We start from the raw sequence: 22,199 nt of genomic DNA, 5'->3' as shown, positions 1-22,199 counted from the left end.
CCACTATCTGGTTTTGTGTAATATTACTGAAAGTGGGGTGGGGTTTTTGTTTGTTTGTTTGTTTGGTTGGTTGGTTGGTTGGTTGGTTGGTTGGTTTTACTAGTCCAAAGTTTCTTAGAAAGTTTTGGTGGCCCATTTAACTGAAGAAGGTTTTATACTTTTTAAAGTTTAGTAATAAATATTTGTGGAATATACATACTGAATTGTTTGATACCACTTGGCCATTTTACCTTAAAGAACCCATCTTTTAGTTTAGTTTTTTAAAAATAGATTAACTGTAATCTATACAGACATTTAACAAGATGTCAAATTTAATTGAAACATAAGATAAATGTACCTTGCTATCTCAGACTATGCTTGAGATATTTCAGTGGATTTATCTGTAAAGAATTGATATCTTGCATTTTAGTGTTCTGTGTAACGTTGGTGGAACAGTCTGTTTTCAGAAAGATAGAAACTCACTGTCCAATATGCTATTTAAATAATTTATTTTCTAAATAATTTATTTTCTAAACTTCTTTAGTAGCTATGGACATCCAAAAGAATAAGGTAAACTGTGAGTTTTAAGTTGCATTTTTCCTTTCCAAATCAGAGAATGTTGTGTGCTGAATATTGGTTATTAATCAAATCAATCTTCTTTAAGCAGATAACAGTGGTTGGCGTAGATAATTAATCATGTGGTGTAGCCTGGACACCTGAGTCCTTCTGAGCACAATTTTGAGGCAGTGTTCAGTCCTTGGGTGAATTAAAATTAATGATGAATTCCTAAGAGTCCTTTCAGCAAAAGCTGCTTCTCTGTGTACCATGAATTAAAATGGCCTGTTAGTCATTCAGGATTTCTTACCAACAGCATTACTTCTTGAAAACTATAAATCTTTCGTATGATAAAATCTTAGGTTGTATTGTTTTCAGCATGGGCAAATTTTATGGCATCTGAATGAGCAAATGGTACCCTAAAAATTATCTTATGAGGCCTCCTTGTGGCTCTTTCATGTTACTGTTTGTCACTTGTTTGTTTTCATTTGAAGACAGCTTATGCTTTTCTGTGTTGTCAGAATCCAGTATAAGCACCCTACAGCATACCACTTTGCCTTTGGTGACAATTGTTTTAAGAGAGTGTAGTGACTGCTTGTTTTAAAATTCACTCTTTTGAAACATTTATGAATAGTGTACATTTAATTTAACATGGGTTTCTGTGCATTTTGCAGACTTTAGCACAGTCCAAATCAAAATTTTTCGTATGTGCAGTGAAAGGAATTCTGCATACAACTATCAGATATAACTGTCAGTGGGTGGGACATGACCCTCTACAATCTAATAACTGTGCAGATCTAGCCCCAAATGGTACTGTGGAAAAAGTGAGCATAGCATCATGCAGGCAACCTGCTGCTATTCTGGCACTTCTCTGAATCATGGCTTTAGCATGAACTTACTCATGCATGAATGCTCCCCCCCCATATCCATTGGGAACAGTGCCAAGAATGCTGCATCAATTTCTGTTCTCTGAATTCCACAGTTGCCACACTTTCTGCTACTTTTATCCATTGAAGCCTATTTTCATCATGTAGCAGCAGTTGTTTTGTTGTTGCCAAGTGCTTTATGAATGTGCACTTACCGTACATAGTCCTTGTTCACATTGCTTGTTCAATCCAGAGTTGACAGTTACTAGGGGCAATCTTGCAAGTTAGTTCTCGCATATAATTTGTAACTGTAAAGGGCAGTGGTATTTCCCTAGTCCTAATAGTTGTCTTTGTATAATTCATAAAGGAAATATTCAATATAAAGTTTTAAAATATTGTTGCTTGCATGTTTATATGTGATTTCCCCCCCAAAAAAGTGCAAACACTTTTATATAGACGCAGTAGCTATGATAAAAATATTCTGTCCCATTGACACAGTCTGCTTATATTTTGTTCCTAATACACCATGCAACTCTCCTGCAATCTTGTCAAGTTATTTCCCTGCCTGTGTAACATATTCCGATATTACCCCAGCTGTCAAATAATGACAGTGACTTTGCTTCAGGGCAGGAGGGCAGCATCTTCTCTGCTAGTAATACTGTCACTTTTATGGAATGGGTGATACTTACCACAGAGGTCTGACAAGCTTTCTCATCTCAGCAACATTGAAAAAAAATATGCCATATAAAACACAAAAAATAGTTGTTTCTGTAGCCTCGCATCCTTCCTTTCAAAAAACAACTACTGTGGTTTTAGTACTGCTCTTAATGTCCTTTAAAAAAAAGTGAACAATATTTGGGAATCATAACATTGTGTGGGTAACAGATTGGCTTCACTTCAAAAACAGATTATCTTCACAAGCAATAGTTGTTAGATGTGTATATACATTTATACAATGAAGTGTAACGAGACTGCTTCAAGTGATGCTACAGAACAATTTGTCTGCATGGGTATCTGAACAGGTTGCTTGCATCAGGGAATACCCTTTTAAAACAGTGTCAAGAACTGAAGAGAAGGCCTCACCTGAACACATATGTCTCACTGGCAAGGTGAGAACCTGTGAGTGGTGTAGTGGTTAGAGTATTGGGCTGAGTTCTGGGAGACTCAGATTCAAAACCACAGTCTACCCTAAAGCTTGCTGGGTGACTTTGGGTACACAGTCGTAATGTAACCTGCCTCACAAGGTTATTGTGTGAGCTCACTGAATGAAAGGAATGATTTTTAAATGTACTAAATAAACAAACACATAGTTGGGGATATCCCCCTCCAATTTCTAACCATGCTTTAAAAGTAGTTCTTGCTAAGTTGGTCAGCCTAGCTACCTCCTATATGTTCATTCATTGCTGGTAAACTGTAAATTGCAGAAGTATGTGAACAGAATTAATATTTCAATATATTATATAATAATATATTGATGTGGAATGTCCATGATGTGAGAATAATATATCCATGATGTGGAATGTCCATGATGTGAGACAGAATGGGATACTGACACTATTGAGCACAAGTCATAACATTTATTGCTTTCCCCTTCCATAGTGGTATGGGCAGCCAGACTTCTAATGGGGAAAACTAGTCCACTTTACTGGATAAGTCAGTAGATGATATGAGAGTCAAGCAGCCTGTGGCCACCAACATAGTGGTACTGCTAATGTGCCCAAATCCCCTTAAGTGAGCACTGCATGAAATTTTCTTACATGACCTTCCTTCTCAGCATGTTGTCTTTGCCTGATATCCCAGCAGCTGATTGTGATGGCATTGAAGTGGCATTGAAACAAACAAGGTTAACCATTGAAATAACAAGTATGTACACATAAAAACATATTTGACTCCATCAATCAGCAACCATTGAGGTTCATACCAAAGGATAGTGTCAGAATCTCTTCAGATTGAATATGGTGGTGGGAAGGAGGGAACTGAGGCAAAACCAATGTTGTGCCTTCTCTAGGATCATGACCCTTTTATAAACCTCCAGTAGCAGATTGCAGCAAGAGAATGCCCTATGCTGGAGTACCATTTCTAGTCCTTCCATGAGCTCTGTGTCCGGGAAGTGCTGCGTTTCTGCAGTCAATGCAGCAAATGACAACCCTACTGCCATTCACTGCCAACTACCCATCTCTGTCTTGGGCACAAAGGAATGCTCTTGCGAGGCAGAAAACTGTGTGATTCTGGAGATATAAATGCTTCACTTGGCTGATGCCTCATGCAATATTTTGCATTCATTTGTTGATGTTAGAAAAGCAATAATAAATGATCTAACATGTCTGGAATGGCACTGATTCATTATCCCCACTGATATAACCTGTCTAATTGGTTCTCCCACAAATGGAATGTGTATCTTAAGGCGTAAAGATTAATTTAAATTTGATCTTCTAAAAATAGTGTTTGTTTTTAATCTTTTTTTTATTCTTATATTTTCTGTTTTAGAAGAATTTTGGCATTGCTGACATTGTTAATGTGTTGCACCAGCTTCCCACATAGCCAAACATGCAGAAAAGCAAAAGCGGTCAGACAGAGTTCTACAGGTTGCTTCTCAGGCAATCATTGTTGCCATTATCTATATTGTGTTATTGTTATGGATTTGAATTGTAAGCCTCTGTGGTACCTAATCTGGCTGAAAAGTGAAGCAGTAAAAACTTGGCAAAATATTTAGAATAATTGGAGCCTTGTTGAAATACAACCAAAATATTTAGTATGTGTAATTTTCATCATAAAGTAAAGGTAAAGGTTCCCTTGCTCGAAAGCCAGTCGAATCCGACTCTAGGGTTGTGGTGCTCACCTCCGTTTCAAAGCCGAAGAGCCAGCGCTGTCCGAAGACGCCTCGTGGTCATGTGGCCAACATGACTAAACACCAAGGCGCACGGAACACTGTTACCTTCCCACCAAAGTGGTACCTATTTATCTACTTGCAATTTCTTGCTTTCGAACTGCTAGGTTGGCAGGAGCTGGAACTAGAGACAGGAGCTCACCCCGTCTTGCAGCACCCGGGTCTTGAACTGCTGAACTACTGACCTTCTACAGCCTGCAGTTCAGCGTCTTAACCACTTGAGCCACCGCAGTTCATCATATTCAACATTAATATACCAAAGAGAAGGAAACTGTTCTTGAATGCAATTGTTTATTCCCACTTTATTTAATACCAGAGATCTTTGAGCAGATTTCGGGATATTTTTCTTTTATATTAAGATCGTTTAGTTGGAGTTAACCATGGGGACAAATTCTGAGTATAACAACTAAAGGAACTAATATTGAAGTACTGGTTTTTGTAATGAGAGATTTTTTTATTTTTTTTATTATCTTTTTTATCATACCTTCCTGGGTTCTGTTAGCAAGGCCCAGACCTTAGATTCAGAAATGGAAGTATCTCCAATACTTTCATAAATATTCTTTGGTCATAAAGGATATTATTATTTATTTATTGGACATAGCCTGTCCTTCCCTACTCAGTAAGGCTCGGGGCAGGTCACAATATTTAAAATCAGCATACAGTTAAAATACAACTTAAATTAAAAATTTGCAATCACAGTGTTAACAGTTCCTTATTAGATGACACAAAAGGGCAGATCAGGAATTGGTCCATGGTGGGGAGCTGCCACTCATCCTTGACCATATGCCTGATGGAACAGCTCTGTTTTACAGGCCCTGGGGAATTGTTTCTCACCAGCAAGTTGTTATTAGCTGAGCAAAGTGACCTTTGGGGGACATACCAGGAGAGGCGGTCCTCACATATGTTGGTCCCACACCATTTAGGGCTTTGAAGGTCAATACCATAAACCTTGAACCTGATCCAGAATTCAACTGGGAGCCAGTGCAGCTGGTGGAGCTCAAGTTGAATATGTGCTCTAATTGAGGTCCCTGTAAGGACCTGTGCCGCCACATTCTGGACTAGTTGGAATTTCTGGGTCAGCCTCAAGGATAGCCCTGCGCAGAGCGAGTTACATTAGTCTAGTCTGGAGGAGACTGTTGCATGGATCACTGTGAAAGCCAGTTGGGTGTAGTGGTTAAGGGCGCGGACTCTAATCTGGGGGAACCGCGTTTGATTCCCCACTCCTCCACTTGTACCTGCTGGATGACCTTGAGCAAGCCGTAGTTCTGATAAGAGCTGTCCTTGAAAAAGAGCAGTTTCTGTCAAGAGCTCTCTCAGCCCCACCTGCCTCACAGGGTGTCTGTTGTGGGGAGGGGAAGGGAAAGGAGTTTGTAAGCCGCTCTGAGACTCCTTTGGGTAGTGAAGGATGGGGTATAAATCCAAGCTCTTCTCTTCTTCTTCTATGGTTAGGTCTTGGTGGGACAGGTAGGGAGCCAATTGTCTAGCCTGGCTTAGATGGAGAAACGTTAGCCTAGTTGCATTGGCAATGTGTGCTGCCAATGATACGTTGGGCATGGGTCTAAAGGGCAGGTGGTAGGCTTCACCACCTCCAGAATTCTGTCAGCATTGGCAGAGAGCCAGTTGAAACTGTCCATTATTGGACCTGAAGTTGGCCAAGGGGTCTCCACCATTTCACATACTGTATCAATATTGGCAGGCAGGTCCTGGCGGAGTGACAAGATTTTATCTGCAAAAAAACTCGCAAAGCCTCACAGCTTATATCCAATCTACTAGTAGTTTGAGCCCTCTTTGACAGAGAGGTTAGTGACCAAATTACCCTAAACAGTTGTGCTGGGCAAGAGCTAGCGGATGCAATAGGGGCTACAAAGAATTCCTTCTTTGCAGTCTTCACTACCATTTCATAGGATTTCATAAACATCCTATAAGATGTTCTTGTGTCTTCATCATGGGATTGTCACCAAACTTGCTCTAGTCGGCTTAGCTCCTGTTTCATCCTCTATAGCTCCCTGTTGTACCATGGAGCTATTTTGGATTGGGAACAAAGAGGACGTCGGAGAGCAATTTCATTGATGGCTTCAGAGAGCCAGGAGTTCTAGTCCTCTATCAGCTCATCTAACGAGTTTCGGGGGGGGGGCATCAGTTCCCACAGAACATTCTGGAAACCATGAGTCTTTGCGGGGAAGCATAAATCTGCTCGTTGCCTATTCAGGAAGGGGCTGGAATGCCTAGACAAGCCTTCAGGACAAAATGGTCTGACCATGGCACCTCTTCAGTTGCAATCAGATCCATATCCATCCCCACACTGAACATGAAATCCAGTGTGTGGCTCACTTGATGTGTGGGACTTGATACAATCTGGAAGAGTCCCAGTGCTGCCATGAATATTTGTGAACATAAAAGATATCCAGGGAATCTTCTTCGTGGTCTCTGTGCATCACACCCTTGGGATACTCTGCGCCTGCGCTGACCTTCTCGGTACCGATAGCTAGCAAAAGGGATTTTCGCGCCTCTCCCAGGTCACGCGCCGGCTCCACTGCGCATGACCAAGGAGGGGCACGCAGATCCCGCCAGTTCTCTTCTGACCGCCGCGCTGGTAGGACGCCTTCTGCCTCGGTCTGCTAAGTACCAAACTTTTTTTGCTAAACTTACGTTTAGTTAGTTTCTTTTTCTTTATTTTTGTAGTTAGCATTTTTCTTTCGGTGTTTGTTCTTTATTTACGTTCCCCTCCCGCTGGCCTATGGCCCCGCGGTGGGGTTGTTTCAAACGGTGTAGGACTTGCGGCCTTAAAATATCCCCCACCGACGGGCACTCGCTTTGCCTCGTTTGTTTAGGGGAGTCGCACTGTGTCTCTAAGTGCAGACATTGCCGAAAGTTTTCGAACCAGACGAGAAAAAACAGGGCAGCTCGTCTACACTTGGCCCTGATGGAGAAGGCACTATCTCCACAGTCCTCTTCACCGTTGGACACGTCCGGGCACGCCTCGATGTCCACCTTGGCTGCGGACACTTGTCCTCCCGTTCCGGGATCATCGACGTCGACGGTCGCAATCGATGCTTCGGCACCGAAACGATCGACGCCGATAAAGGACCACCCCGTACCTTCCAAGATCCGGAAGCAGGGCAAAGACTCACAGCAGTCGAAGAAACCTAAAACGGACAAACCCAAAGTCCATAAGGTTTCGGCTAGTCAGGGTCGAGATCCCACGCAAGAACCTCACCCGATCGGTTCGGATCTCGACATCGACCTTACTCAACAGACAAATCAGTCGCAATCTGATATGTCGAGCCGTCAATCCTCTCATGCCTCCCCAGAACGTGGAGTCGAGGATCGGCACCGACCAACTTCTCCTCCCCTGACTTGGGATGAGAGGCAATGGCATTATTTGTACGGGAATCGATACCCATACCCTTGGGCACTCCCGATACCACCCCCACCTGAATGGGATCGTCAGTCGGTGTCATCCCGCATTTCGCGCTTTCAAGATCGACCATCGGTATCGAAGCAGTCGATACCGACGCATCCACCAGACCCGGTTGTGCCCCCGATTAACACACCGGCACCGTCTCAACCTGAATTACTCGAATCATCTCCAGAACCATCCAATGTATCCTCCGATTCAGATGGCTTTTCTGAACATATCGAGGATGTAGATGCACAGCCCACCTCGCAAGATGTGGAAGCGGATTTACCTATTTCTCCATCAGAGGATGTTAAGTCTTATGGAGATTTTATTCAACGCATGGCATTAGATCTATCTATGACTCCTACTCTCGTTGCCAGTTTTGTGGATGATAACGTTTTTGACATTATGCACTCTAACACTTCGCCCTCCGTGGCTCTACCAATGACAAAAGTTCTCTTGCAAACTACCAAGGACTTTTGGACTCGTCCAGCCTCCATTAATGTCTCTAATAAGCGTCTGGATCACATGTACAAGGTCCAGGAATCAGGGGCTGAGTTTTTATACACACATCCTAAGCCCAATTCTTTGGTCGTTTCCTCGTCCACGAAAGGAAAAGCGAGCCACTCTACTCCATCAGACAAAGAAGGAAAAAAGTTGGATTCGGTTGGTAGAAAATTCTACACTGTCGGTGCAATGGGCATTAAAACGGCGAACTATGCCGCCTGCATGGGCCGTTATCAATTCAATTTATGGAAGCGTTTGAATGATTTCCTCCCGCACGTGCCCAAAGAGTGCCAACCTCAGATTAAAAGGATTCAGAATGAAGGGATGGTCTTGGCTAGACACCAAATTAGTGCTGCCAAGCATTCCCTGGAATCCGCTAGTAAGACTCTAGCAACCTCTGTAGCGTTACGCAGACATGCCTGGCTCCGCTCTTCATCATTGCCATATGACACCAGATCCTCGGTGGAAGACCTTCCCTTTGAAGGTTCTGGATTGTTTAGCTCCACCACTGACACGGTTCTGCAGGAAATGGATAAGAGTATCAAGACGTCCAAGAGTTTGGGGATCTCCCCCACGACCAAATACTCGAAATCCAAGCAGTGGCCTAGGCAACCTTGGTCGACCAGGCAACCGTACAACAAATCACCTACGGATCAATGGCAAAGACCTCCCTCTCAGTCACGGTCTTTTCCCCCGAAAAATAAGGGACAATCGTCCGGTGCCTATAAGTCGAAATTCCCTAAGAATCCCAAACAGGGACTTTGACTTCAACCTTACTGCTCAGACTCGCCTTGCACCCTTCCTGCACGCATGGCTCGCCATTTCTACGGACAAATGGGTGCACTCTATAATAAGAGATGGCTATCTCATAGAGTTTTCTCTGACTCCCAAAATCTCCCGTTTTATCAGAACCCCGGCGTCTCCTGCCCTGCTACAGGAGGTACAATCGCTGACACAAAAAAACGCTATAGAGAAAGTCCCGATGGCGGATTGTTGCCGCGGGATTTATTCCAAATATTTCACGGTCCCCAAGAAGGACGGAGGACTTCGTCCAATCATGGACCTTCGTTTTCTCAATCGGTTCATCATTTACAGAAAGTTTCGCATGACCACGTTGCAAAGCATTTTACCACTCCTGTCTCCAGGGACTTGGATGGTCACTTTAGATCTCAAAGACGCTTATTTTCACGTCTCCATCCATCCTCGTCACAGAAAGTTCCTCAGATTCGCAGTCGGGGAGGACCATTACCAATTCAAAGCCCTTCCATTCGGGCTCTCTACCGCCCCCAGGGTTTTTACGAAGGTAATGGTGGTTGTCGTCGCTCATCTTCGCCTTCAGGGCATTCAGATCTTTCCGTATATAGACGACTGGTTGATGGTGGCAGATTCAAGAGAATGTCTCCTTCAGCACATCACCATCACATTGTCGGTCCTATCCTCCCTTGGAATTCTGGTGAATTTACAGAAATCCATGCTGCAACCTGCAACTCGCGTGCAGTTCATAGGAGCTGTCATAGACTCCCTAGCCACTCGGGCGTACCTTCCTCGCCAACGGGCAGATACCATTCGTCTGGAAATTCAACGTTTGTTCCAGTCCAACGTGACATCAGCGGTCCACATTCAGCGGATCTTGGGTCTCATGGCAGCCACCACTTCCGTGATCGAATATGCACGCCTTCGCATGCGCCCGTTGCAGCTGTGGTTTCTAAAGAAATTTCGCCCTTCCATCCATCCTCCGAGCCTTCAACTGGTAGTGCCTCCGCAGGTCCTCGTCTCCCTGCAGTGGTGGCTCGTGGACACCAATCTGTTGGCGGGTGCACCGTTCCAACCGATCGTTCCCGTAATGTCCATCACCACAGATGCCTCCCTGTGGGGTTGGGGTGCTCATACAGACGACACTTGTGTGGGTGCTCCATGGCAACCCCTTTGGAAGAGTCATCATATCAACTATCTGGAACTGCTGGCCGTAAAATTTGCCCTCAGATCCTTACTCAGACAGGTTGTAGGAAAAGCTGTGTTGATTTTTACGGACAACACAACTGCGATGGCTTATATCAATCGCCAGGGCGGGACCGTGTCCAGGTCCCTTTGCAGGCTAGCTATGGACATATGGGAAGAGTGCCTTCATTGGAACATCACTCTCCAAGCTGCCCATCTGCCAGGAACTTTGAACCAACAAGCGGATTTCCTGAGCAGAGGGGGAGCATCGGACCACGAATGGGAGTTGAACTCAAAGTATCTCCTTCCTCTTTTTCAACATCTGGGACATCCCCACATCGATGTTTTTGCAACTCGATTGAACAAGAAGTGTCCCAGGTTTTGCTCCAGAGCGGGGTTGGACCCTCTGTCAATGGGGGACGGTCTGTTGATGTCGTGGGCTCACGACTTTCTATACCTATTTCCTCCGATTCCGCTGCTCCACAGGGTGCTTGTGAAAATACAACAGGACAAGCCCCATTGTCTCCTGGTAGCCCCCTGGTGGCCTCGGCAGGTGTGGTTTCCGACACTGCTGCGGTTAGCCAAGGGATCCTTCGTACACTTCCCGCAGGAGTTGGATCTCCTCCAAGCTCAGGAAGGCCAGGTCCTTCACTACGATCCTCTGAGTCTCAAGTTGACTCTATGGGAAATACGCTTTCAGTGATGGATGACCGTATCAATGAGGTCCTGTTGAATTGTCGTAAACTGTCTACTAGGACGTCTTACGCAAAGAAGTGGGATTTATTCCTACAGTACTTGAGTTCTTCCAATTTACCTCCTCCGCCAGTGGATTTGAGGTCTATTTTTGCGTTTATTTTGTCCAGAATGGACTTGGGACTCAGTTTTTCTTCAGTTAAGGTGTATTTAGCTGCGGTGTCAGCTTTTCATCCATCTATTGATGGGTTTTCAGTTTTCTCGCATCCTCAGACGAAACAGTTTTGTAAAGGTCTTATTCGCCTGTACCCTCCCCGTCGTTCTCCGACTCCGGCCTGGGATTTGGCTTTAGTTTTGCGGTTTTTGATGGGAAAACCCTTCGAACCACTGGCCACTTGCTCTCTAAAGTTGTTATCGCTCAAGACTGCGTTTCTGGTGGCCATTACTTCTGCTCGTCGAGTCAGTGAGTTGTCTGCTTTAAGGTGTGATCCACCATACTTGATTTTTTCCCCTCATGGGGTGTCGTTGTCTTTGGACATCTCCTTCTTACCGAAAGTCGTTTCGGAGTTTCATCTACGTTCAGATATAGTTTTGCCGTCATTTTTCCCGTCTCCTGCCAATGAAGAGGAACGGAAATTGCACTCTCTGGATGTTAAGAGGGCGTTGCTGTTCTATTTGGGCAGGACCAAGTCTTTTCGTCAGTCTCCAGCCTTGTTTGTTGCTCACAGTATGCCCTCCCTAGGGAAGAAGATCTCTTCCCAGACGCTGTCCAGGTGGATTGTGGAAGTAATCAAGCTATGTTACGCTTTGGCTAAGAGACCTCTTCCAGGTCAACTTCGCGCCCACTCTACAAGGGCGGTGGCGGCTTCCACAGCTTTCCTGAGAGGGATGCCATTGGAGGACATCTGCAACGCTGCGACTTGGGCTACTCCGCTCACCTTCGTGAAGCATTATGCCCTTGATGTCCGGTCTACTCGTCGTGTGGCGTTGGGTCGGTCTATTTTGCAGACGGCGCAGGTGTAGGGCCTCGGCCCCTCCTCCAGGTAAGAGTTATTGCTTGCTATTCTCCCAAGGGTGTGATGCACAGAGACCACGAAGAAGATAGACAGGTTGCTTACCTGTAACTGGTGATCTTCGAGTGGTCATCTGTGCATTCACACCACCCGCCCTCCTTCCCCTCTGCTCTCGGCCCTTCATCTTGTTTCTTTGAAGGCTGTTGGGTGGCGGTCAGAAGGAACTGGCGGGATCTGCGTGCCCCTCCTTGGTCATGCGCAGTGGAGCCGGCGCGTGACCTGGGAGAGGCGCGAAAATCCCTTTTGCTAGCTATCGGTACCGAGAAGGTCAGCGCAGGCGCAGAGTATCCCAAGGGTGTGAATGCACAGATGACCACTCGAAGATCACCAGTTACAGGTAAGCAACCTGTCTTTCCTGAGTGCTCCATATCCCAAAACTGGGTAGATGCTGTAGTATACAGTCATAACAACAGTATACTACTTTAGCAAAGGCAAGCATCTTGGTTTTCCTTAATCACCCTCACACTGCGGTTGAGAAGCTAGCTGTGTGGACTGCCCATTCCACTACTGCATACCACTGGGGGCTGAAAAATCTGTGGGAAGTGCTGTATCCTTGTCCATGATCCTTAAAACTATGTTGACATGTTTATACTATTTTGGTTTATACCATTTTAAGGTTTCTGTTGTGATGTTTAATTTTTGTACACTTCCTTGAACATCCTGTGGAAAAATATCAGGGCAATTATATAAATATTGATTTCAAAACATTCCTGCCCATAGGCCAAAGAAGACTTTCCATTACTTCTGTGAACTGGAAAGTTATGTCCTAGCTACTTATCATGCAGGCTGGTGAGCAGGTGCCACATTCATTGCATTTTTTTCTTACTGAAGTGGCCTGTTTCCTGTACAAACAGTTGGGTAAGGGCAAGCAAATGCGTTAAGATACTCATACAGGTCACATCTCAATATCCTGAACTTAGGAATCATGCATGAGTCATATTGCCCAGGGTAGTGCAGGTGGTGTGGGCCATGTTATGTATCGGTAGACCTCCTGATTGATTCAGTAGGGAGCCTAATTTTGAACTGTACTAAACCAGCAGGTGGTCTAGGATATCAGATGCACAGCATAGCAAGTTGAGCAGAGAAATTTAAGGCTATACTGAAAAGCTGGAGTTTGGGTAGTACTAATTTGTACATCCCAACAGAATTAATTTAAACAACTGTTCTATTTGTCCTCAAAATGAATAAAGCTTGCCTTGTGTCTAAACCCTGGGATGTACAAGAAGACTATGTCAGAAGTCTCATAGCTAGTGATATGTATAATTCTGAGGACCTAGATACCAATGCAGAATGTTATAAAATAGTGTGCCTAGTAGCTCTTGTTTACATAAAGAAAAAAGATCAGATTTGTTCCGATTGGCCTTAATACTTTGGATGTCTGTATTTTTGTAAATATTTAGTGATTCCCTAAAGGTTGTAGTGCTAAAATAAAATGGAACGAGAACCTTGCTTCATCCCTTGTAATCAGTTGGACTGCCTCACAGATGAGATGGAGGTGGGGATGATGAGAGTTCTATGACTGTAACCCAATTAAAAAGAGCTTTGAGTGGACAATCTTTCTGGCACATTAAAAAATTTGACAACAGTAGCTTTTTTATTTGTACCAACAAGGTAGTACAATATTAAACTTGTCTTCATTCCCTGTTATCAGATCCATGGCTAGTTCACATGTTACCCTCGCAGTTAGGGAGCATGTATATTCAAGCCCTTTGGAGAGTAGTGGCCTCCAGAATGAGGGGACAGGCACACTTCCCTGAACCAGCTAATATAGTATCTGTGACTAGAAAACTTTCGTTTAGCCCTTTGCCCCACCCTAGTTTCCTAGCCAAGACATCTGTATGGACCTTCTCACCCAATGAACTAGCACATAACTGTTTTTAGCAGCAACAGAATCAATTGGGGGGGGATGTTTGAGTGTCCATCTGGCGGCCACCTTCTTTTCATATCTCCTGACAACTGACATCATTCTTCTGTGACTTAATACTATGACATATTAGAACACCTTTTCTGTCTTCTTACTATTCCGTCAAATAGTACTCACAATGTTAGGATCTTGATGTTTTTGTTTTCAAATTAATGAAGTATGTGTTAATTCTCTCCCATTGAAGTCAATGCAGCTTAAAAGTACTTAACTGGCTCTTCCCTGTGCTTTTCATTTCTACTAACTGCAAAATACCTTATGTGTTAAATATAGGGAGAAGTGGATGGAATGAAAAACAAGTATCAGGTAACTGTTATAACATGTAAAATTAGATATCTATTGTGCAATTTGAATATATAGTGATGATATACGTTGACTTTCACCTAAAGATAATACTTAGATAGCTTGTAAAAGAATAATCAAGGATAGTAACATATGCACAATTTCTCATTATGGTAAAGTATGTACTGTGTAAGGCCACAAATCCTTGAGATCTGTGAATGCAGAGCCATAAGAAACCAAAAAAGATAAGCACATTGAGTTGGAGTGAAGCAAGCTACTGCTTTCATTACTAGTACAGTCTGTTACATTTTGCAGCAAAAGGGTAGGAACTTGAGTATGTATGAAAGCAGGTTGTTCCCTTAGCTGTAATTCCATGGAATAAAATGGGAGAAGCCTTCCATAATGCTGCAGTGAACTAAGGTCCAAATCTGCTACACTGAAGCAACTCTTGGGATTAGCACCTTAATCCCTGTTTATGGGATCTTCACAGGGCTGCCCCAAGCCTCCTACAGAGGCCCCCTCAATGTTTGCAGAAGCAGTTATATACCAACAGTGCTTGATTTCCTGCCTCCTGATGAAATCGTACAGGGATCTGATAGCTCATTAATTGTCACTTAAATCATTGGTTCTCTACTGATGGTACACTTACCACCGATGAGACCCTAAAGTAGTCTATGCAGGACACAAGGTTTTCATAACAACTTGCAAGAATTCTCTCTCCTTCAGTCTGCATGTTCACCTGCAAGTGAACAGCCATGTCACTTTGACATGCTAGTAGTGATTTTGGACATTCAGTGTTTCTCCTGATCCCCTCTGTCACCAGCTGCATCCTGCTAACCTTACCTGCCAGGAATTATCCAGTGTGCTTCTGCCATCGTCCTGGTAACTTTATCAAAAATACTGATAAATCAAGCAAGAAGAGATGACGCAGTAAAGACTGCTGAAATCCCACTCTCAGATGATAGTTATGCATCACATTGAGAATATGTTGAAGCTTAGTTTATTGCCCAACTGAAAAAATCAGTTGTTTGCTCTTCAAATGCATGAATCAACAGATGTTTCAAACAGTGCATTTTTAACAGGATTTGTTTGATATCCCAGTGAAGAGAAGTGCTTGAGGATGTGTTCATGGTTCATAGTATGCCCACACAAATAGTCAGTGCAGAGATATTTCACATTATTGATGAATAATTTTCAAATAATGATCTGGACTGGAAAAGCATTGTACTGATGGTGCTGTGGAAATGACATACATCCTCTCTGGAGTCACAGCAAAAATTAGCAATGTTGCTGATTTGCAGGTTAAACACTATATGATCCATCATGAAATGTTTCCAAGCAAACATGATTCCTGAACTGTCTGATGTGTTGTCTGATTGTATAAATATTATAAATCTTGCCTGTTATAAAACCAATGCACTGACTCTTAAAGTACTTTATAAGGAAATTGGTGCTGAGCACAAAAGTACATAAAAACCTAAAAAGAGCCATGCTGGATCACACCAAAGACCCATCTAGTCCAGCATTCTGTTCTCACAGTGGCCAACCAGCTATCTCTAGAAAGCCCACAAACAGGAAGTCTACAACAGCATCATCCTGTTGGCTACATACCAAAATGAGATGATTGCTCTTCACTAGAGTGATTGTTGGGACATAAGATACAAAAGATTGAGAACCACTGACTTAAATCATTTTTGCCAGCTGGAGTCCACCATTGTCTGCTTAATCATGATATTGTGCTGAACATGCAGAAGAAGATTGAAGTGGAATGGTGATAAAGCTATTCACACTTCCTGTGTTCACCCAGTCCTAGTTCTGTCAAAAGTTTTATCTAACCTCTGATATAATATCTGGACCTTTGCCTGGTTATTGAGTATAAGAGCAATTAAATGTTCACCCTCTCAAAATATCTTTCTCCAAATGAGGGGAGACCAAAAAATTCTCTGATTAGAATACAGGGATAAAAGAATAATCATGTGCCCTGTTGCTGAAGGAGAGAGTTAAAAAGTAAAGCCTATGCACAAAAGATGTTAGGATGAAAAAAATCCATATTTTAAAGGATTTCTAGCAGGTTCTCTATACCAAATATTTCTTGCATTAACTAAATGCTGTTTTGTTGCATGGGACTGTAGTTCCCTACGGAGCTCTTTCTGGAAGATGGAGAATTATTGCTTATTATACATTTAACTGAACAGTTGGCAACTGTAAGTAGAAGTTGCCTTTAAGTAAAATATTTAGAAACATGAATTGACATAGTTTACATTTTTTTGTTAAGGAAAGTAGATGAAAGAGCGTAATGAGTAACTGTTACCATAAAGGGAATTACAAGTAAAACCAGTGAGGAAATTAACTTAAATACCACGTCTGATTCATGTGTAAAAGATAAAATACTCATAATATGCTCTAGTGCTAGTTGCCAAAGAACGTCCAGAGAATTCAGAACAGAAGACAGGATTTCTTAATTCTGGTTAAAACTATCAACCTCACAGCCTTAAGGAATAGTTTTTAAAAGTTTTTTGTGTAAAAACAGAAATTGATTTTATATATTCTGAAACTAATTTCTGCCTCCATTTTCATGAATCTGTTTCTGAAACCTTGAGCAAAATGGCTCTTGACTGGAAAACAAAGAGACAAGCACAATCAGAGATTTTTGAAGCAGAACTTTTGAAGCAGAAAAAAAATCTTTCTTTTTTCTGGGAAAAAATTGGAAATGTTGTGAAAACAATTAAATATATGTAGTAGTTACTTTTTATCAAACCTAGACATATTTAGTGCTTTAATAACATAATATTCATTGCTTATGGCTTAGTTCTGTGCGTGCGTGTGTTAAGTGCTGTCAAGTCGCTTCTGATTTTTGGCAGCCCTATGGATTGATGACCTCCAAAATGTTCTATCATTAACAGCCTTGCTCAGGTCTTGCAAACTGAGGTCCATGGCTTCCTAGACTGAGTCAATAAATGTCATGTTGTGTCTTCCACTTTTCCTATTGCCTTCAACTTTTCCTAGCTTTATCGCCTTTTTCAGTGATTTTTGTCTTCTCATAATGTAACCAAAGTACAATGGCTTAGTTAGCATATAAAAGTGTTCTAATTGGTATATTTAATGGAATGTATGAATGCCTTTTTTATGTGCAAAATTGACAATATTCCCAGTATATTGGAGAAAGAGAGAATGGCACTGTACGCTACCTTGGCTTATATATCCTAATTTTTGCCTTCTGAGAGTTAGGGAAAATAAATGCTGAAATTGGGAAACCAGTTTCATAGTTAATAAAATAACATGCATTATTTGGAGAGAAACAGTCTCATATAGTCACAATGGGTGGGATTTGCAGCATATCAGTATATCTAATCCTCAACATGGTTCCATTTGCAGATACTTAAATCTGTGAATTGAGGCTATTTCCAGACTAGGGATATTTTCCTACAAACTTGGGGACAACCTTGGTTTGCAGGAAAATCTAAAAATGTGTAAAAATGGAGGGGTGGGTTAAATCCCCCCAAACAGGATCATTGTCTGACATCAGGCAATGACTCTGTCTCAGGCGTATTGTCTGTGCATATGTAGAGGTGGCAGTGTTACAGGTTGATAGAGGAAAGAGGGGGACAGATGGGAGGATAGAATGGCCTGGAGGAGGACGGGCTGGTGGACAGAGTCATGGTGAGGAGTGCAGGAGGAGGATCCTGTGCCATCCCGCACACTGTTTGAAATGGTCAGGGGAGGGGGAGCTGCCAGCATGTGGTTGTTTTGAGGATAAAACGTAGAAGAAAAGAACGATGTAAGATGCTGTGGGTCCTCATTGTGGAGAAAAGCAATATAAATGAAGTAAATAAATAAATATAGCTGAAGATGAGAGGCAGGTAAAAGGTAGGTTGGTGAATGGAAAGGAGAGAAGGAAGCAGGAAAAGGTGAGGATATGGGGGTTGCTAGGCAGGGGGGAAGTGAATATAGTGTGGAGAGGTGGATACAATGAGAAATAGGTGCTGCCCCCACAAGTCTTTGCAAGTTCTCCACCGTGCAGTTGGGCCATAGTGTTCCTGAGTAGAGGCTGTCAGAGGGAGGGAGGAAAGGAAAGCTGAAGGTAGGGGTAGATAAAGGTAGATTGGCTGGTGGGTAGGAGGGAGTGAATAAAGCAGGGAAAGGAGCATGGCTATGGGGGCTTTCAGTGAAGGAAAGTAGGAGATAATGAGGGAGGTCCCCCCTTGTTTGCATATAAAGGTAACTTTGAAAATACTGGAATTTTTAATGAATTGCCCTAGGGAGTAGGACCTTGTATTAGAAAGTATTTCAACCATTCCAAAAGGGGGGAAAAATATTTCAATTCTCCCACATATTTTCCAGTTTCTTGGGGGGATGTCGGGGGGGGGGGTTAGCTTTTTTTAGCAACCACTCTCACTCCTCTCCTGTCACAAAGTTGTCAACTGTGAAACTCTATGGTTCCTGTAGAGGGGGCTGCTGTGTTCCTGGGACCTCTAGTTGCTGATCTGTAGTCTAGAATAAGGCATATGTCAGATTCTTCCTCAAAGGTATTACTTTTGTAGTGTGCCTTCTTGGATTGCTTCCTAAGATGTATACCTTTGATTGCTAGAAGTACTTTCTTGTCAGCTGTATCCACCATTATGACAACACCTACATACACTATTGGATAAACTAGAAAATGCATTCAGATCCCCTTCTTTAATGTAATTGTATTGTTTTTGGAATTCTTTGGATTACATGCTTTTAAATTAGTGTGCTTATAATTAAGGTCTCATGCTGACAACAGAATTATCAACAAATTTGCCAACGAATGGTGGTTCACTATTACTTTCTATTAACTGCTTGTGATTGTGAAGCTTGGTTATTATTTACTTAATTACTAGAGCGCACATTGACTTTTAATAGAGTAAGACTACTGGAAAAATAGATATGGCTTTTTCATTAGAACCCTTGTCATAAACTTTTAACGGCTGTGAAACTTCAGGCTAGCTAAAAATGGACAATGTTGGTGGGTAGTGCTTCGCAGTGATGAAGTATTTGGGCATAGAATGAATACACAGGATGCAACACTAAAGGGGCTTCCAAAATGCCATGAGAAGTCATCCTTCATGCCTTGGAAATATTTATAATGAATTGTTTAAATGTTTCACTTACATGATTTTTAATTGTGTATGTGGAGTTTATCTCTGAATTTGCAATTATATATATATCTGTCATACATTGGTGATAGTGGTTCAGTGCCTCTTGTCTAGGATGACTGCTTGGGAAAGAAGGACCCTGGAGATCAGTTAAAATGAGAGAGGAGCCAGTACACCAATGCCTTTTCTGGTGCTAATCTCAGTAAGAAGGAAACTGCTTATGGGACCAGGACCCCTGGAAAGATGTTTGGAGGTCTAAACAAACTAATTAGAAATGAGGATAATTGTGCCAAAGTTGGAGACCCAGTCTCATTGTTGGAAGAGGCCATACATCAGGCCCCCTTTATAGAATAGCAGTGAACCTGAAGAATCCTTCACCCTCATATTAGGCAGAGCCGGCCATGTTCTCCTCCCCCACCTCCAGATTTCAGCTTGGGCATGCAGGTGGTGCATACGACAAGGCCACCAGTGCAAGCCTGCATACTCTTCTCCCACTTTCCACTGCCATCCCACACTGGTTCCAACAGGACACCTTGCCAAGGGTGGGGTTCCTACTTCTGTCATATCTTCTCATTGTTGCATTTGGAAGGGATGCAATGCAATGCCTGGTAGCTTACTTTTATCCTTTACCACCCTATTATTGGGATACATTTTTGTATGGTAGAAGGTATCAGAAAAATGATTGCAGTAGAGATCACTAGATTGATACTGCTTCCTGGCAACCAAATCATGGTTTGAATATTCCTTTGAATATACACAACTGAAATTCCTATTGTCGTAAACAATTGCAGATTAATTTGGTGTCAGTATATTAGTCTTACTACAAATTACTCTGTTTTATTGATAAGTTGTCCATAGAGAACCAGTGTGATGTAGAGATTAGAGTGTAAGGCTAGGATCTGGGAGACCCAGGTTCGAATCCCCATTCTGCCATGGAAACTTTGTGGATGACCTTGGGACAGTCCCACGCTCTCAGCCTAGCCTAAGAAGAAGAAGAAGAGTTTGGTTTTATATCCCACCTTTCACTCAGAGTCTCAGAGCAGTTTACAATCTCCTTTCCCTTCCCCTCCCCACAACAGACACCCTGTGAGGTAGGTGGGGCTGAGAGAGCTCTTTCAAGAACTGCTCTTTCAGAAACAGCTCTGACAGAACTATGGCTTGCCCAGGGTCATCCAGCAGCTGTAAGTGGAGGCGTGGGGAATCAAACCCAGTTCTCCAAGATTAGAGTCCACACACTTAACCACTACACCAAACTTGCAGGATTGTTATGAGGATAAACCAGGAGAGAATGATTTCTTTGGGCCCCTGTTAGGGAGAAAGGTAAAGGTTCCCTTGCTCAAAAGCCAGTCAAATCCGACTCTAGGGTTGCGGTGCTCATCTCCGTTTCAAAGCCAAAGAGTCAGCGCTGTCCGAAGACGTTTCCGTGGTCATGTGGCCGGCATGACTAAACACCAAGGCGCACGGAACGCCGTTACCTTCCCACCAAAGTGGTGCCTATTTATCTACTTGCAATTTCTTGCTTTCAGGCCAGAAGGTTGAAGAGTCGAACATTTATAATTCAGATGACCAAATGGATAGCCTCACCTTTGTTTGTGCAGAAGTAAATGTCCTCTGCTTTATGTCCAAATAAAAGATGTGTTTCATAATAGCATAACTGGAGTTTTGTATCTAAGAGAGTTTTAAAAACTGTCACACATTTTGTGGCACAAGCTTTTCATGAACCAGAGCTGACTTAGTCAGATGCACCAATGTGGTTTTTGTTTGTTTTGCCTTTGTTTTTTGCTGTCACTCCATGTTGAGATCTTCATGGATTTTTGCCTTGTAGAAGGGTCCTACACTCATTCAGTTTTCTGGAACCCATGCAAAGGGCAGGTTTTATTTATTTATTTATTTATTTATTTGTTGAATTTATACCCCGCCCTCCCCCGTAGGGCTCAGGGCGGCTTACATAATATAAAACTTGCTCATAAAAACATCAAATACTTTAATACAAAAACACAATATACAGTTTAAAACCCAATCAAACAATAAAGTGCTCATCTACACAGCATCCATTTCTAAATATCAGAGAGGGCAAATCACAAAACCAAACATCCCCCGGTAGGCATTGCATAATAGATGTTAAACAGATGTTCCTCCTACCCTCCTAGGGCCCTCACCACCCCACATTGATGGTAATATAGCGGGGGGGGGGACGGCGGCGGCCCCTAATCGAAAGACTGGTGGAAGAGCTCCGTCTTACAGGCCCTGCGGAATTGCACCAGGTCCCGCAGGGCCCGGATCTCCTCCGGGAGCTCATTCCACCAGGTGGGGGCCGCCACCGAGAAAGCCCTAGCCCTCGTGACGGCCAATTTAGCATCGTTGGGGCCCGGTATAGTTAGAAGATTCTGGGCCCCAGACCGTAGCACTCTTGGGGGAACATACGGGGAAAGGCGGTCCCTCAGGTAGGCTGGACCCAGACCATATAGGGCTTTATAGGTAAGAACCAGCACTTTGAAGCGAATCCGGTACGCTATTGGCAACCAGTGCAGCGCTTTCAGCACAGGCTGAATATGGTCCCTTCTAGAGAGACCCATTAACAGCCTGGCCGCAGCATTCTGCACCAGTTGCAGCCTCCGGATTTGCGACAAAGGCAGCCCCATGTAGAAAGCGTTGCAGTCGTCTAGCCTCGAGGTGACCGTCGCATGGATCACTGTGGCTAGATCATCACGGTCCAGGTAGGGGGCCAACTGCCGAGCCTGCCGAAGATGGAAAAAAGCGGACTTGACAGTGGCTGCCACCTGGACCTCCATCGTTAAGGTGGAGTCCAGGTGAACTCCCAGACTCCTAACCCCAGACGTAGGCACCAAAGGCACCCCATCGAAGGTCGGGAGAGGGAACCCCAATCCTGTCCCGGTCCGATTCAAGCCCAGGACCTCCGTCTTTGCCGGGTTTAGTTTCAATCGACTCAGTCGGAGCCAACCAGCCACAGCTTCGAGTGC

At 43.3% G+C, this 22,199-nt stretch overlaps 1 protein-coding gene across 5 annotated transcripts in view; it reads left to right on the top strand.

The window, feature by feature from the left end:
• PHF14 (PHD finger protein 14) overlaps positions 1–22,199 on the top strand; it is a 177,269-nt gene that overhangs the window by 101,511 nt on the left and 53,559 nt on the right. For 3 of the 5 annotated variants that reach the window (XM_015429428.1, XM_015429427.1, XM_015429425.1), the window contains one exon: positions 14,093–14,125. The exons of the other annotated variants lie outside the window; for them this stretch is intronic. In XM_015429428.1, the coding sequence (XP_015284914.1) occupies positions 14,093–14,125 (33 nt within the window). The remainder of the gene's footprint in view (positions 1–14,092; positions 14,126–22,199) is intronic. 5 annotated transcript variants of the gene reach the window in all.

This window comes from Gekko japonicus, unplaced genomic scaffold, assembly GCF_001447785.1.
Source record: "Gekko japonicus isolate JY-2015 unplaced genomic scaffold, Gekko_japonicus_V1.1 scaffold163, whole genome shotgun sequence".
NCBI classification, from domain to species: domain Eukaryota; kingdom Metazoa; phylum Chordata; class Lepidosauria; order Squamata; family Gekkonidae; genus Gekko; species Gekko japonicus.
This window is presented reverse-complemented; position numbering and strand designations above follow the sequence as displayed.